Source organism: Meleagris gallopavo, chromosome 2 (assembly GCF_905368555.1).
Source record: "Meleagris gallopavo chromosome 2, MGAL_WU_HG_1.1, whole genome shotgun sequence".
NCBI lineage: Eukaryota > Metazoa > Chordata > Aves > Galliformes > Phasianidae > Meleagris > Meleagris gallopavo.
In genome coordinates this window covers 104,667,769-104,683,504 of record NC_139405.1, presented here as the reverse complement: position 1 = coordinate 104,683,504, position 15,736 = coordinate 104,667,769, and the positions used below count along the sequence as shown (strand labels likewise).

Sequence of the window (15,736 nt, the reverse complement as noted above, 5' to 3'; positions counted from 1 at the left end):
TGGGGTAAGGTAGCAAGAAAAGAGGATTTAGTTGGAAGGCAGACATGTCTGCTGGACCGGTGACATATGGACACAGGGATTTCTTTTCCAACCCCCAAAGAGCGTTGCATAAAGCAGATGTGACATTTGTTTTTGACAACTTCAGCAGCCGAAAAAGCAGCATTTATTCAGGCTCTCTCTCTCCCTTATCATTACTGTTGTTGGGGGGGAGGTCAGAAAAGAAGTTTAAGAAAAGAAACCCCAAAGCCCAGAGGAACACCAGATGCAGTGGGTTAGTGAGTGACTTGCAGCATGGCTGGCACAGCCGTTTCTCCTGTGGTCTGCAGGAGTCTTTTGTTTTTTGCAGTAAGGTTAGCAGCTGGTGATGAACTTGTGAGGGCAGCAATAGAGATGTATCTTTGTGACATTCTGAGTATGCTCTTAATTACCTCTAATTGAGACTGTGTGTGCACAGATGGGTTATGTTGTGCTGATAAATGGGTGTAATGCGAGGGACTCCTCCACCATTGCAGTTTCTGTAAAAGCAGCCCACAGGTTGTGCCTCTCTCCTATAGACGTCAGCAGGAGTTTGTAAGCAGGGGGTTGGGATCAGATTCATCTGCCTGGCTGTGGGCCACAAGGCCATTGGGTATTACCAAAAAGTCCTTGTTATACGTACAGAAGTACACTTACAGAAGAACCGTGGGGATGTGGCACAGAGGGACGTGGGCAGTGGGCATGGTAGGGATGGGTTGGGGTTGGACTTGGGATCTTGGAGGTCTTTTCCAACCTGAATGATTCCATGATTCTGGTGTTAGACCAAGAGAGACAGCCATGGAGCGATTGCTTTACGGGGTAGGTTTGCATCCAGGAGAGCTCATACAAAGCTTGGAAACTACTGCCCTGCTCCTCCCAGGTGAACTAATTAGCTTGTTTTCATCACTGCCTCGATGCTCTTCAGCTGTTTCTGTTTGCTTTCCTAAGCGAGCGGAATATTAACATTTTTACAAGAAGTTGGTGTTTAGAAACCAGGTTTGCTGTGAAAATGCCCCATTGCTCTCTCGCTGGGAGCACAACCCTTGCCCTTGTCCAGCAGGGCTCAGCTCGCCTATTTTTAGAGCAGATTACATTTTTGGCCTGTTCGTCCTGGCAAGTTTTGCTATAAAATAAACTAGTTTTACAATAAAAAGAAACATTGAACGTATTACATCAAGGGCTTAACGCAAGCCAAGGATTTCAGCTGAGGCTTCAACGTTGTCCTTAATTCACCTCACTGGGGCATCTGGTGGCTCTGGCCAAGGTCGTGGTCTCACAGCAGAGTATTCTGGTAGGATGGTCGCCTTTACCTGCCCCATCCTCGGTCCTGCAGAACGTTTGTTATTTTAATTTGGCTGCTGATAATGTGAGATCAAAGCCTGGAATGGCGGTGTGAGTTAATAGGACTCATTGTTGCAGTGGGAGGACATTAAATTTTTAATGTCAGTATTGGGTTTTCCTGACCTGAGCGTGGAGATGGGTCCTTGGGGTGGTCCAGAGCATTCCTGTTGCAGCAAGCATCTCTTGAATTGGCTGAATAAAATGGGTTGGCATTCTGGGCTGTGGAATAGTCTTGTAGGGTTTGTTTTATTGCCATCAGTCAGTGCTTTAGTGCTTGTTAAAATTCCAGCTTTTAGAGAGCAATGTAAGAAATGAAGGGAACTGAGTTTAATAACTCGGTCCCTTCACTCCCTACCCACACAACAAAGTTCTTGTCTGGGGTCCCATTACGTTGTTCCCCAGGCATTGTGTCTTCTCACATTGCTAACCACTTATAAAGATGTGAAAATAAATGAAGCGTTTGGAGGGTATGTCTCTCTTGGTCTAACACCAGAATCATGGAATCATTCAGGTTGGAAAAGACCTCCAAGATCCCAAGTCCAACCCCAACCCATCCCTACCATGCCCACTGCCCACGTCCCTCTGTGCCACATCCCCACAGGAATCTGGTATTGAATTATTGCAATTACTGGAAAAATCACTGAACAACTCTAGGAAAGGAGGTGAAGCAGTGGGCACAGCTGATTCCTTCATAGAGCAGCAGTGTCCCTTGGTTTGATGTCTTCTGGGAGTTTTAAACCTGTAGGAGACAGATTTAATCCCATCTGGGCTTGGCTGTGTTCTTGGCTCTTTGGCAGAACCCCTTCAACACAGCTCAAGGTGAAGATACAGGAAAAAAAAAACCAGCCTTAATTGACTTCCTTGCCCTTGTTGTGCTTATGTAGTATTTCATTCAGTTAAATAAAAACAGATAGTTCATAATTAATGAATGAGCATGTGGGTGGTGAGGCGCTGAGACAGGCTGATGATGTGGGTGCCCCATTGCTGCAGTGCCCAAGGCCAGGCTGGATGGAGCTTTGGGCAGCCTGGTCTATGGGAAGTGTCCCTGCCCATGGCAAAGAATGGAGATTTACATGCTTTAAGGTTCCTTCTAACCCAGATTAACTCTGGGATTTTATGAAATGAAATGCTAGCCTGTAAACAAAACATTGAAGCTGACCCTCGTTAAGGCCAAGCAGACAAAATCTGGGGGGGATGTAGGAAAGAGCGCAGGCTGTGATGTAATGGAGGTGGTGTTTATGGTGAGGGCTTGCTTGGCCAAATGGTGACCAAGGGACACCAAAAGGAAGGTGACGTGATCAGTCCTTGTTTTCACACCTTTTCCCCCACAGACTGCCCAAACGAGGCATCAATTCAACAAGAACGACGCGCGTTGGGTTGGTCACCTCCTGGAGGTGGCTTGCTTCGTGTTCCCCGGCGCTGTCACACAGAACCTCCCTTGGCTGCAGAAGCCTCATCCTGACCTCGTGTCTCTTCGTTTCCAGGTGCAAAGTAGGTCAACATGAGTGGCCTTGGGGACAGCTCGACAGACCCCGCCAACCCCGACTCACGGAAGAGGAAGGGCTCTCCCTGCGACACGGCCCAGAGGTACGTGTGCCGCGCCACGTCCGTCCCTGCCCCGGCTACTTTCTCATTCCGACGGCGTCGTTCGATCCCGTCTGCTTGAGCAGATGGAGCCTGGTTTCAGCCACTTGTAAACGTTCACACTTCCCACCAGAACTTCGCTTTGCTTTTATCAGTGGCTGCGGTGGAAGATGGAGCATGATGGAAACGCAGCTCCCCATCTGCTCCGCTTGTTGTTAGGTGGCAAACGATGATTAGAGGCTTGTTATCCAAGTTAATGTATTGATTTTATAAATTGAGAGCGCTCAATCAAGTGGAGGAGCGTTGAGAAGGTTTTTCAGGGTAAATTTGGAGCTGGTAGTTCTGTAAAGGGCAACAGTGGGGTCTGCGAGTCATCCCCAGCCTTATTCCTCTTCGTGCCAGATGCCCAAGAAATGCATCTTTCATCATATTCAGAAACTTTACTGGAGGCCCTCTTGCTTCTGTCTGAAATATTTTCACTTGCTAGTGCAGAGCGCTTTAAAACTCAGCTCACTGCAACGTTTTGCACCTTTCCCATGTGAAGACTGAGCCTTCACATGGCCAACTGATTTAGGATTAACACGTCTTAGATCTCCTGTTCACAGGCTCTCTGTGAATCCTGTGCATCTTTTCCCGTTGCAGTGCTGTCTCTTAGTAAGGACGGATTTCCGGCTCTGCAGCCTGGGATGCAGCTTTGCACAGAATATTGATGTGCTGAGCAAACTCTGCATGTATTTTCTGTCAATTACAGCTCATGCATGGCACAGTAGACAATAAGTGCAAAGGATACAGTGTTCTGGTAGCGTAAGGGAGAGAGATATTAAGTGGTTGCTTGAGGATTTCTGTTTATTGTAGTTCTTGGTTGTCACAGGAGCTCATTCACCCTCTCACAAAGCCTCTGTAGCTCAAGGCTTATCCATGCCGTTAAATGAGGAATAATCTCAGGACACGGTTTGATAGCACTTGTGATGGATAGCTGCCTTGCTCCTAATAAATACTTCACTGATCACGTGAGATAGCTTCCCTTTCTGTCATTTCACACCTGTGTGAGTCAGAGCTCTGCAGCCCCTCATCCTCACCCCGGGGATGAAGGCTCTGTGCCTTGTGCCCATGCAGCTCAGCCATGGGGATCTCCTGGGTTTGGCTTTCTAACCACTGAGCACCCTGAGAACAGACATCAGTAATGTTCCAGCTTTGCAGGGTGAGGAGCAAACCAGTTGTGGAGACGGTGAGTGAAGGATTCTCCATCCTTGCCCCAACGCAATGATTTTTGACACGGTCCTGAGAGTATTTTTAGAGCCTGAAGCCATCAGACACCACACAGCAGGGCTGAAGCCCATGAATAAGGCTGAGGAGTCCTCTCCAGGGCTGCCCTTCCTCTCTGCAGAGGAGCAGAGCTCTGGCTCCCAGCAAGGAGGGACGTCCCCCTCCCCCAGTCCCACCAACTGCCCCAATCCCATCAGAGCCAAGTGAACTTCCGAACGCCTCTGTTAAAACTGAGAAGGTTTGACTTGCTATTGATGATACTTCGGAGTCATAAGGAACAGCCCACTGCTGTAATATTCTCATGATGCCTTTATGTAAGGAAAATTGGCCAATTCTCCCTCCTACAATTCGAAAGTTGCCACAGCAACAGCGACATTATGGCTTTTCATGAAATGAGCTCACCCACAACAGAAGGCTTTAAAAAAAAAAAAGAAAAGAAAAGAAATGTTTCCCTGTTTCCCTGCTATTTCTTTTCGATTTGCAAGGCAAGCTAGGGATTCATTTGATCTTAACTCGAAGCCTCACTCAGCTCCTGTGAGAAGCATTTGCCTGCCCATTGCCAGGTAGAACTGGGTGCTGGGTGCCATGACTCACCACCCATTGCTGCAGAACTTCCAGTACCTCCCATAGAAGGTCTTCACCATGGTCTTCATGCAGCTTGTGTTCTCCTCTCCCTGCAGCTGGCTTTGTGTCCAGTATTTCTCTTCCTTCTCTTTTGATGCTGCTGCTCTACCGAGTGCATGGGCTGCCAACCACTCTGGGCCCAAAGGGAGGAGGAGGCAATGGGCAGCTCAGCATGCCTCTGCATTTGGGTCTGTCTCTGCAATGCTACATAAATACCATCAGATATTTCAGTGCAAGAATGAGCTCAAACAGCAGCACAATACTCAAGAGACAGAGCCTGCCTGTCAGGATATTGAGCTAATAACATGTTTGGAGTTAAGGAAGAATAAAGGAACATCCACGTAGCCTGCCTGACGAGCTCCTTGGAGGAGGGGTGATGTTGTCTCACCTGTTTTGCTTGGATGGGATTATGCAGAGTTACCAGGGTATGTTCAAGGTCTTGTTGCTGTGCACTTGCTACGTGCCCCCATTGGCAGAGAAACCAAAGCAGACCTCTCTGTGAAGCATCCAGCTGTCCACAGAGCTTGTTTTGTGCTGTGGCACAATCTTGGATGGGATACAGTTTCCTTCTGGAGATGGGTTTTTGCCTCAGGTTGTGTGTCAGTGTTCTCTCACAATGCTCAGTGTCTCTCTGTTGGGACAGTGTTGTTTTGGAAGACCGGCCTTGCCATCTGGAAACCCTGCTGGATCTTGCTTGCAGAATACTGGCCAGAATCATCCTATCATAGAATCGTATCATAGGGTCGTAGAATGGCCAGGGTTGGAAGGGACCTCAAGGATCACAAAGCTCCAACCCCCTGCCACATGCAGGGCCACCAACCTCCACGTTTCATAGCAGCCCAGGCTGCCCAGGGCCCCATCCAACCTGGCCTTGAACACCTCCAGGGATGGACGGGGCATCCACAGCCTCTCTGGGCAGCTGTTCCAGCACCTCACCACTCTCATGGTAAAGAACTTCCCCTTGATATCCAACCTAAATCTTCCCTCCTTCAACTTAAAACCATTTCCCTTTGTCCTGCCATTATCTACTCTTGTTAGGAGTTGACTCATACAACAGCTTCTCGGTGTAATTTTGAAGATTTTTCAGGCAGTGCTTTGTAAGATAGTATCTTTCACACAGTGTGTCCTGCAGAGCTTACAAGAAAGATTAGATGGCTTATTGAAAAAAAAAAAAAAAAAAAAAAAAATCTGATAAAAGGCATTTGTAGGCAATATAGAGCTGAGTTATGAGCTGTCCCCATTTCATCCCATAGCTGGTGTAAAGGAACCATAGAATAGCCTGGGTTGAAAAGGACCACAACACTCATCCAGTTCCAACCCCCTGCTATGTGCAGGTCACCAACCAGCAGACCGGGCTGCCCAGAGCCACATCCAGCCTGGCCTTGAATGCCTGCAGGGATGGGGCATCCACAGCCTCCTTGGGCAACTGGGAAAACGCATCTCTGTCTCTTCCATATGCACTGTTTTGGTGATTTTGATGCCTTCAAAGTCATGGGCCAAGGAAAATGTCACAGTGTCCAGGACGGATGTAGCGATGGCTGTGTTGTAGCCCATGAATAATTTGTCCTTGTTCTCAGAAATTAGAAAAATTGATGGGAGAGTGTTGGACTTTCTGTATTGGCTTTGTGCTGAAGCAAAAGCTATTCCTAGCAGGGAAAAAAGTTGATCTCATGAGTATCTTTCACTTTGCTCTTGTCACCTTTTGGATTTTGATCTTCACTTTGATGAACTCCAGTGGATGTAATTGGCCTTTAGGTATGAACTTAGGATTTAACATTGTGGCAGCTGCAATAATGGCTTTGGTAAAGCTATTTTTGAAGGAAGGCTCAGGTCCTGGATGTTGCAGGTTCGTGTGGGATGGGAGTGTCTGGGCAGCCATATTAGACATACAGCTATAGAATCGTTTGAGTTGTTAGAGTTAAGGTAATACGGTTAGGTTGAGGTTGGACTTGATGATCTTTAAAGTCTTTTCCAACCTGAGTAATTCTATGATTCTTTCTGTGATTCTGTGAGTGGGAAAGGACTCTCAAAGTCCATGTGGTCCCACTGTCCTGCGGTGATCAGAGACACCCACAGCTCCACTAGTGCTCAGAGCCCACGTCCAGCCTGACCTTGGCTGTCTGCAGGGATGGGGCACCCACCACCTCTCTGGGCAAATCTTCCTTGATGTTAATTCTGACTGTTTTTATATGCATGAATGTAGGCAAAAGCCTGAATGAACTCCCCAGTGTTTTGGAGATGTCCACATTATAGTCTGGCCATGACTTTAGCCAACACTTGTAGGGCCTTGTTTAACATAGGTGTGGCTGGACTGAGCAGTGAGAAAAGTCATTAACGTGGCATTTCACTGATGTATTTTCTGTAACAGCAATGAAAAGCGGCGGCGGGAGCAGGAGAACAAATATTTGGAGGAGCTGGCAGAGCTGCTGTCTGCAAACATCGGAGACATCGACACTCTGAGCGTCAAACCAGACAAATGCAAGATCCTGAAGAAGACGGTTGATCAGATCCAGCAGATGAAGAGGTTGGAGCAAGGTAAGGCAGCAAACTTGGCTTGTCTGGAAATCTGGGAGGAAGAGGCTCTTCCCAGTGTGTTGTGGACAGTAAATTGCAGCGAATAATCATGGCTTAGAAGCTGTTCCATTTGCTATTGTTGTTTTTCTCCTGTTTTATGAAAGCCTTAATATGAGAAAGTGCTTTTCACTGAGCTCTGGTTGGAGATGCCCTCTTGGTGTTGCTGACTGTGAAGTGGCACCTTACTCACTGGTTGCGTTTCGGCTTGAAGTTGTTCCTTAGATGAGAATGAGAATAAACAGAAGTTCTTGTGAAGCTTTCAGGATCAGACCCATTAAGCACTTATCAGCAATGCTGCTATTAGCTGTGTACAGAAAACCCGTTTTATAGCCAGATAAGATGAAGGGTGTGCTGTGCAAGATTTCATGAAGAACCATTTACCCTTGTCAGATCTGTTTTCCTGCCAACAAAATAGATTAGAGGGGCATTAATCCACCTAGTGCTGCTGGACACGGGCACTGCAAAGAGAAGAGATGCACGGAAGGCCATATAAAGGTTAAAATTCACCTCGAGTGTGAACTTGGAGACCGAAATACGCAGGTCCAAAGGGCTTAAGGAAAAGAGGTGAGGTGTGTTAAGGTGTGTACATGTCAAGGAGCAGGGTTTGTCCTGGTCCTTGCAGCCTTGACGTTGTTCTCTGAGGCCATCTGCAGCCCGCCCCGTGAGGTGGCCATGGAGGTACATGAAGGTGATGTCCTTTTTGCACAAGGTGAACAGCACTCAGCTCATGTTAGCTCTAAGAGAGCACCATCAGTCAGATGGGGTCTCTGCCAAAGCTCCTGCTGCACACTCTGGGCACGGTGGTGTGCCTGGTACCAGTTGCTAAAGTTATCCAAAACCCTGCAGCCCAGACCTGGGTGTGCATGCACAGCCATTCGCTCCATCATTTAGACACTTTGCTCTTACTGCAGGCCTCTGAGCTGCATAAGCCATGATGAAGAGATGGTTGCAAAGCGTTAGGCTTATATTGCGTGGGCTTCCTGAAGAAACGAGGCAACAGCTTTTACAGAATCATGGAATCATTCAGGTTAGAAAAGACCTCTAAGAGCCCAAAGTCCAACCCCAGCCCACCCCACCATGCCCACTGTCCTCAGTGCCACATCCCCACAGTTCTGGAGCACCTCCAGGACCCCACCACCTCCCTGGGCAGCTGTGCCAATGTGTGGCCACTCTTTCTTAGAAAGGATTTTTCCTGATATCCAACTGGAAATTCATGTTGGGGCTGAACAATGAAAGGAGTTTGGTAGTGGGTGAGGACTCAGTGGTTCCTGCTCGCTGCCACTTCACCTTTCATTAGTTTTCTTGACATTGCACAGCAGGGCTGAACATTAACTAGGACAAGCACTACTTAAAAATATTGTTCCTTGAGCTTTGCTCTGTATTGCAGGCTTATCTAGCACTACATGAAATTACCAAAGAAGAAAAACTTCACCTGTATTTGTTCTTCGCAATTTATTGCAGGAATGTTTTACATGGGGAGGTAGGAGAAATATTGCTAAATGGAAGGACATTTGTCCTGTGGTCAAAGGCAGCACATGGCAGCACTCCCTGCGAAACTGTGGCAATGTTAGGAAGCCCACTTGTGGGTGTTATTTCACATCCAGGAAAGTCTGGAGTTTGGGGTTGCAGTGATGTGACACAGTGCTCTCCAGGCACCCCAACACATGCTGTTGACTCACAGAATTATAAATGTCGAAAAAGACCTCTAAGATCACTGAGTCCAACCCCAAGCCACCCCACCATGTCCACTGCCCACGTCCCTCAGTGCTACACCTCCATGGTTCTGGAACACCTCCAGGTTTGGTGACCCCACCACTTCCCTGGGCAGCTGTGCCACTGCATCACCACTCTCTAAGAGAAGAAATGTCTCCTAATACCAACCTGAACCTCCCCTGGCACAACTTGAGGCCGTCACTTCTCGTCCTAACTCAGCCTCTTGTCCTTACTCAACCAACAGCCAGCAAAACCCATTGGCACAACCTTGTAGCAGAGCAGCAGAGGGGATTCCAGTGAAAAAACAGCCAACGTTCTCTTATTCACTTATCTCAGAAAAGGTCTGTGCAAGGTGTGGGTGCCCACAACAGGGAGGTGGCAGTGCCATGGGAGCAGGGATGCTGCTGGTGGCTCAGCCTGCAGCAGCTCACAGACAGCTTGCATGCGTGCATTGAGCCCGCGCTCCCATCCCCCAGCCTGCCGGGCTGCTATTTAAAGTACGAAGCAAATGCTTTTAGAAAAGATTCCTAGGTTTGGCCCCCTTCCAATGTTAGTAATGTACAGTTGGCAGAACAAGCAGTTTGCGGCTGTGGCAGCAACCTGAAATTCTTCTGCCAAGACAGCAATAAACGCAGAGGAGAAAGGGGCCAGGCAGTTAATTTTTTCAGCGTTCATCTGTCCCGCAGAAGTTTTTGGGTTTTGAGTTTTTTGGATGAAAAGAAATTGCCCAGGCTGTGTGCGGCTTAGCAAAGAGAACACAGCTGTGAGCATCCAAGGCCAGGCTGGATGGGGCTTGGAGCAGCCAGGGCTGGTGGGAGGTGTCCCTCCCCATAGCAGGGATTGGGGCTGGGGGTTCTTCAAGGTCCTTTCCAACCCAAACTGCTCTGGATTCCATAAATGTGACGAGCAGTATTGAAACCAGTGCTGGATCAGGTGTGGCTCTGCAGCATGCAACCCTATGGGCAGAGGAAGGCTTTGGCACGTGGTGTTACTCCAGATGCATTGGTCCCTGGTTTGCACAGCTCTACCCAGACCCGTATGTGTAAGAGCAGTGTCCCAATGCTCCTGAGCACCTGCCCTAGGGAGTTGCTCCATGCCCACCACCCCTGAGGCAGAACCTTTTCCCTCGGTAGAAGAAAAGTTCTGTCCCACCATCTCTGCACATCTGATGGCAAGGTAGGAAGATGAGGCTGAAGTGTAAACCTTCAGATTTCTGCATGAGCTGAGCTAACTGGAGGAACTCTCTGAGCTGATGTTTCTATGGGGGTCCCTCTGGGGCTCTCGAGCAGCTCTGAGTTCCCCACTCACACCATATGCCCTCCTTTCAGATACCAAACCCAGGCAGCCCTCAGCACATCAGTGGTATGTCACAACCACAGCCTCCTGTTTTAAATCCCTCCATTTCTGCTTTCCTTACTGAAGGAAAATCCTTCGTGTGATTCTAGGCAGAAATAAGGCATCTTGACTGTACAGAGGAGGCTACAAAAGTGAGCAGAGATGCTGAAAATGCAGCTTTGACATGCAGAATGCTTCTTGTTTGATTTATTTTCTGTAAAATAACATAGTTTGTTATGGCTGCTATACAATCACTATGGAGTTCAGAGCCTACACAGTGGTGTGAGTGTGAGTAGCTGCTTGCTGCTGTGGTTCTGTTGGAGCAGGGCAAGTGGTGGACTCCGTGGGGCTCCTGGAGTCTGTTGCAGTGCCTTCCAGAGCTCATTTGCTCTATTCAAGACTCCCCACTCCCGGATTTTCAATGTCAGCCTCAGTATATATTCCTGCTTGCCTCACTTCACTTTTTACAGCACGTCTGTATCCTTGGTGTTTACAACCTTCAAATATTTGCTGATTAGCTCCCATGCCCTCCCCTTGCCATGGTGCTGCACGCAGAGGCAGCTGATGCCATCTTCCCAACCTGGCGCCCAGCCTGATAGCTTCCCTTCCCAGACTCTCCCCACTGGCTCAATACTAGGCTGGCAGCAAGTTTTCCCAACCCAAGCTTTGGGGATGGAGCAGGGTCACTCCTGCCTCAAGTTGCAGCGTCCAAAGTCTCTGTAAGGGATGCGATGGCACGCCGGCTGCAGGAGTTTATCTCCTTTTTCCCCAGAAGGATTTCTAATTAAATGGGGACATAGAATCGTAGAACTGTTTGAGTTGGAAGGGACCTTTAATGGCCATGTGGTCCAATCCGCCTGCAGTGAACAGGGACACCCAGAGCTCCATCAGAGCCCCATCCAACCTGACCTTGGGTGTCTGCAGGGATGGGTCACCCAACACCTCTCTGGGCAACCTGTGCCAGTGCCTCACCAAATACTTCTGGTCTGGGAGCAGATAACCTTGGGATCATGGTAGGAGTGGATGGCACGCAAAGACCTGATGGAGACGGGAACCATGAGACCCATGCTCTGGTAGAGGGGTGATGTCTTCTCCCTTGCAGCCCTGCCTGCCTTGGCAGAGTCCTTCCAAGATTAAACCACCATCTTTTTCCCCAGAGTCCTCTACGTTGAGAGGGTGCTTAATTTCCTTCCAAAGCAGGAGTGTAAACGCAGCGCCGTGATAGAACAAATCAAACAGTATTGAACTTTTCATTATGCTGCCTCCAACCCCAGAGAACTGCTGAGGATTGCCCTTGAAACACCTCCACGTGGTCACAGCTCGGCCACCGCGGGCATCCCAGGGCCCCTTCCATGTCCTTCCTGCTCCTGCAGGGCTGCATTATGTTCTCTCACTGCCGAAACCGATGCATAGAGCTGTTGGAGACCTGGCTGAGGAGCAGCTCCCATCCCCGCCAGGATGCCTGGGGTCTGCTGATTGCTTTCTAGTCCTGCGAGGTCCAAAAGCCCCAGCAGATTTGCTCTGCTCTTGCCAAAATGAGTGGATTTGTTCCCATGATTCACACGGCTTGACTTCTCCAATGATGGCACCTGAGCTGCAATGGCCAGGGATCTGCAGGAGTGACTCCAGACCCACCGAGGGCTGGTTGAGCTGCTGAATTTATGTCTATGGGTGGATGAGGGGAAAAATCAGATCTCTAATTAATGCAGTTTTATTCCCTAATAATGGTACAGAGTATTGACTTGATTTCAGGACATTTTAAAGGGCAGTAGGTTAAGAGTAAGCTTCCTTTTCTGCACTTTGCTGTGTTAACCTGCAAAGACGATGGCCCTTAATTTTTAAGTCAAATTACTTTGGACAGAGAGAGGCAGAAGACTGTTTCTCGAGCCTTTAGTTAATGATTTTCAGAGGGGCTGAGGGTAACAGCACTTCTCTCTCTTCTCTGACTGCACAACACCTCCACACTTTGTTTCCCCACCAAAACAAAACCAGAGAGGAGGTGCGTCCTCCTGACATCTCTTTATTAGGGTTTTCCTGAAGTGTGGCCATGTTCAAAGACACCAGGAAACGTCAACCAATAAAGAAGACAGCCCTGTGTTTATGACCACCTTTCGTTTGTAAGGTAACCTACTTGGGGAAGTAATTTTCCTTTTGGGTAAATAGAGTGAGTTAATTAAGCAAAGTATATGAAATAGTTATTGACTTTGGCTGCTCTGTTGCATATGATCATTGGGCTGTCAGTGGCTTTCCTTTAATTAAGTTTCCCTGCTGTCTTGTCATATGCTGAGATTTTGAGTCTTTGGCCTTGGATTTATTTTATTATATACATATAGAGCTTCTGGCACAGAAATGTCCTGTGTCCTCAGGGGAACATATAGAATCCTCCTCAGTATGAATACTGAGTTTCTTCTTGGGTTTGGAAATGCTGACATATGGTGAGCTCTAAAAACAAAAAGGCCTTAGTTTTGTGTATAGCAGTGGCCAGAAAATGATGAACTGATGGCTTGCAAAGTGGTTTCTCTCCCAGACTGTGATGCTGGAGAGGAGACCCTGTCCTTGGGCCCTGAGTCAAGAGCCCCTTCTTGTCCTAGCAGCCACTGGTAGCTGAGTGATGGGGGGCATTAATGAAGACCATAAAACAGATATCAAGAAGAAATTCTTTACTGTGAGTGTGGTGAGACACTGAACAGGTTGCCCAGTGATGGCTGCCCCTCCCTGGAAGCACTCAAGGCCAGGCTGGATGGGGCTGTGAGCAACCTGGGCTAAAGGGAGTTGTCCCTGCCTATAGCTGGGGGTTGGAACTGGATCTTAAAGGTCCCTTCCAACCTAAACTATTCTATGATTCTATGATGAAATGAATCCCATATAACCACAAAGCAAGTAATTGCGTGCAGCAGGTGGGAGCGAGTTGCAGAGATGAGGTCTCTTGGAGAGCTCTACCCAAAGCAGAGGAACTAGTGTAGAGCAATTAAAGGCTCTCTGCGCCCTTCCTCTGGGCAAGATCTGGTGCTTTTCACTCAAGCTTTTAATGGTTTCCATTTGGTTTGGGAAGAGTAAGGAATTCCTGCTAGGTTATTATCTTGGGGGCTGTGGAGGAGATCTGTCAGGCCTTCCCTGCAGCATGCATTTCTGAGCTCTGAAGTAGGTCACAGGGGAGTTTGGGCTGGAAGGGACTCTGGAGAGCCCATCAGAACACTTCACTTAGACATAAGGTTCATCTTTTGGACACTGGAACAGGAGGTGGTGGAGTCACCATCCTTGGGTGTGTTGAAGAAGCATGGAATGTGGCAGTTGGGGACATGGGTCCCCAAGAATCTGGCACTTGCTCTTGTGCAGATGGGGAGCCTCTGGATGTACCAAAGGCTAAAAGGAGAAGTTACAGCGTGAAATTAAACTGCAAAGTAGTCTCATATCCAAAAAAGTTTGATGGGGTGAGGCTGGGAGGAGGTGCAGTGTGGCACATTCCAATGCAAGAAGAAAGAAGTTACCCAAACAGAAGTTTTTGTGTGCTGACTCAACATGGGGTCCTTCAGTGAACCCAAAAGAGGACAATTCCACGCAGTGGAAGAACAATATTTGCCTAGTCAGATAAGAGAAGAAAACCCTGTTTCTTGGAAAATCATTAAACTGGAGGCTCGTGTAATAGCCCAAGCTCAGAGCATTGCAGCTGTAAGGCCAATGACGTACCACAAACTAAAGTTTAGCTCTAATGTTTGAGGTTTTGCTGAAGAACAAAAGCAAGCAGCAGGCTGGTATCTGAGAAGCAAAGCGAGTGGAAATGTCTTCTGGAAATGGAGTAAATGAAAACTGCTGTAAGGGCTTTACATTAATTAAAGGATTTTTAATTAATTAATTAAAACCACATTAAGGTTTGTGTCAAGTCTAAAATTAGATGGTGATCTCTTCAGGCTACAACTGTCAGCCTGGTTCTGGAGTCCCCTCTTTAAATGAATCGACTTTATCGGAGCTACCCTGATTTTGTTTGCTTGGAGGGAGGTCAGAAAACGAGAGCTTTGCTTTTATCCTCAGGCAGTGTTCTACAGACTCTGGGTTCCTCCTCAGGGTCAGAAAGGACCTCTTTGGCCACGGTGCTGATGATGGGTGTTGGCAGGTGCTGGGCAGAAAATCTCTTTCCTGTTCCCGAATCTGGTGGTTGTTTTAGCCCTGCAGGAGCGGCTCCTTTCCCAAACCACTGCAGGAAAAGTCATGCAATTAGAAGGAGCATCTCTCATTGCTTTCATCCCATCTCAGTGTCCAATTTTTCACCATACATTAGAGGGCTACAGAGAAAGATAAACAAGCATACCCTGGAGGCCAAATTAGACATCAGCAGGGAGGGGGAATTCCTCGTTGGCTTCGTTAGGTGCCCAATGGAAGCCCTGAAGTGTGAGGCTGATCCAAAGCAAACAGAGTACAAACAGATCCAGTCCTTTTAACTGTAATATGGGCTTGCAGGAATTCGTTTGTGATAATGAAGAGGATCCTACTGCTACTTGGAGGGGCAGTGGGGAGTGGGTGTTCCTGGTGCTCTCCATCCAATTTGAAAATCACCGATCTTCCCCCATTTTGTGATTTGCAAACACCTGCTCATTTTCGGTGGAGATGAGTTAGTGACCATTTCTCTACCTCTGTTGAGTCGCCCTTTAATTTAGCTTGTTCTTCCTTCTCTTTGGTAATTACCACTCTTCCCTAATGTATTTGTAAGAAGTTGTCACGCTTGTTCTCTACCTTCGCTCAACTAGTCCAAACATACCAGGCTCTCCTAGGCTCTTTGTGTCAAATAGTTATGCCTTGCCTTTCATTACCCTAGGAAGTCTTTTCTGTACTTCTACCAATTTAACTTCATTTTTCTTGATGTAGTTAGCCCAGACCATCACTATTTCTATTACTGGGTCTTACAAATAACATTAGGTTGTTGCTGGGAATGACCACTGTCATCTCCTATCACTTCCATTAAGCTGTCCCCAACTTTTACCTAAGCTCCTGCTCTGAAGTTGCCAATTTCATGATCTTCAAGGAGAGGAAAGTGGATGAAATCAGCGCAGTTCATCAGTGCAGTTGGGTAATCTTTCTACCCTTTGGGCCTCTTTTGTGTGGGCAAGTCAATCCACCCTTGTGTTGGTTTTCTCTCTGTGGACAAGGCAACCCACTCTTGTGTGGATGGATGTTTTTGCCCTGCATGACTAACAAACTTTGGGTGCTGGAGGAACACCAGTGGAGCGTTCCTTGTCCTGACGAAACATTTTGTTCTCAAAACTGAGTTACGTGGAGTTTGTGGGGATTC

At 47.8% G+C, this 15,736-nt stretch overlaps 1 protein-coding gene across 8 annotated transcripts in view; it reads left to right on the top strand.

Moving 5' to 3' along the window:
- Positions 1 to 15,736, top strand: part of NCOA1 (nuclear receptor coactivator 1) — a 157,588-nt gene that overhangs the window by 96,924 nt on the left and 44,928 nt on the right. For 7 of the 8 annotated variants that reach the window (XM_085218247.1, XM_085218245.1, XM_085218249.1 and 4 more), the window contains exons 3-4: positions 2,841 to 2,943; positions 7,199 to 7,365. In XM_085218247.1, the coding sequence (XP_085074373.1) occupies positions 2,858 to 2,943; positions 7,199 to 7,365 (253 nt within the window). In that variant the 5' untranslated portion in view covers positions 2,841 to 2,857. The remainder of the gene's footprint in view (positions 1 to 2,840; positions 2,944 to 7,198; positions 7,366 to 15,736) is intronic. The other variant, XM_085218252.1, reaches the window with a different exon arrangement.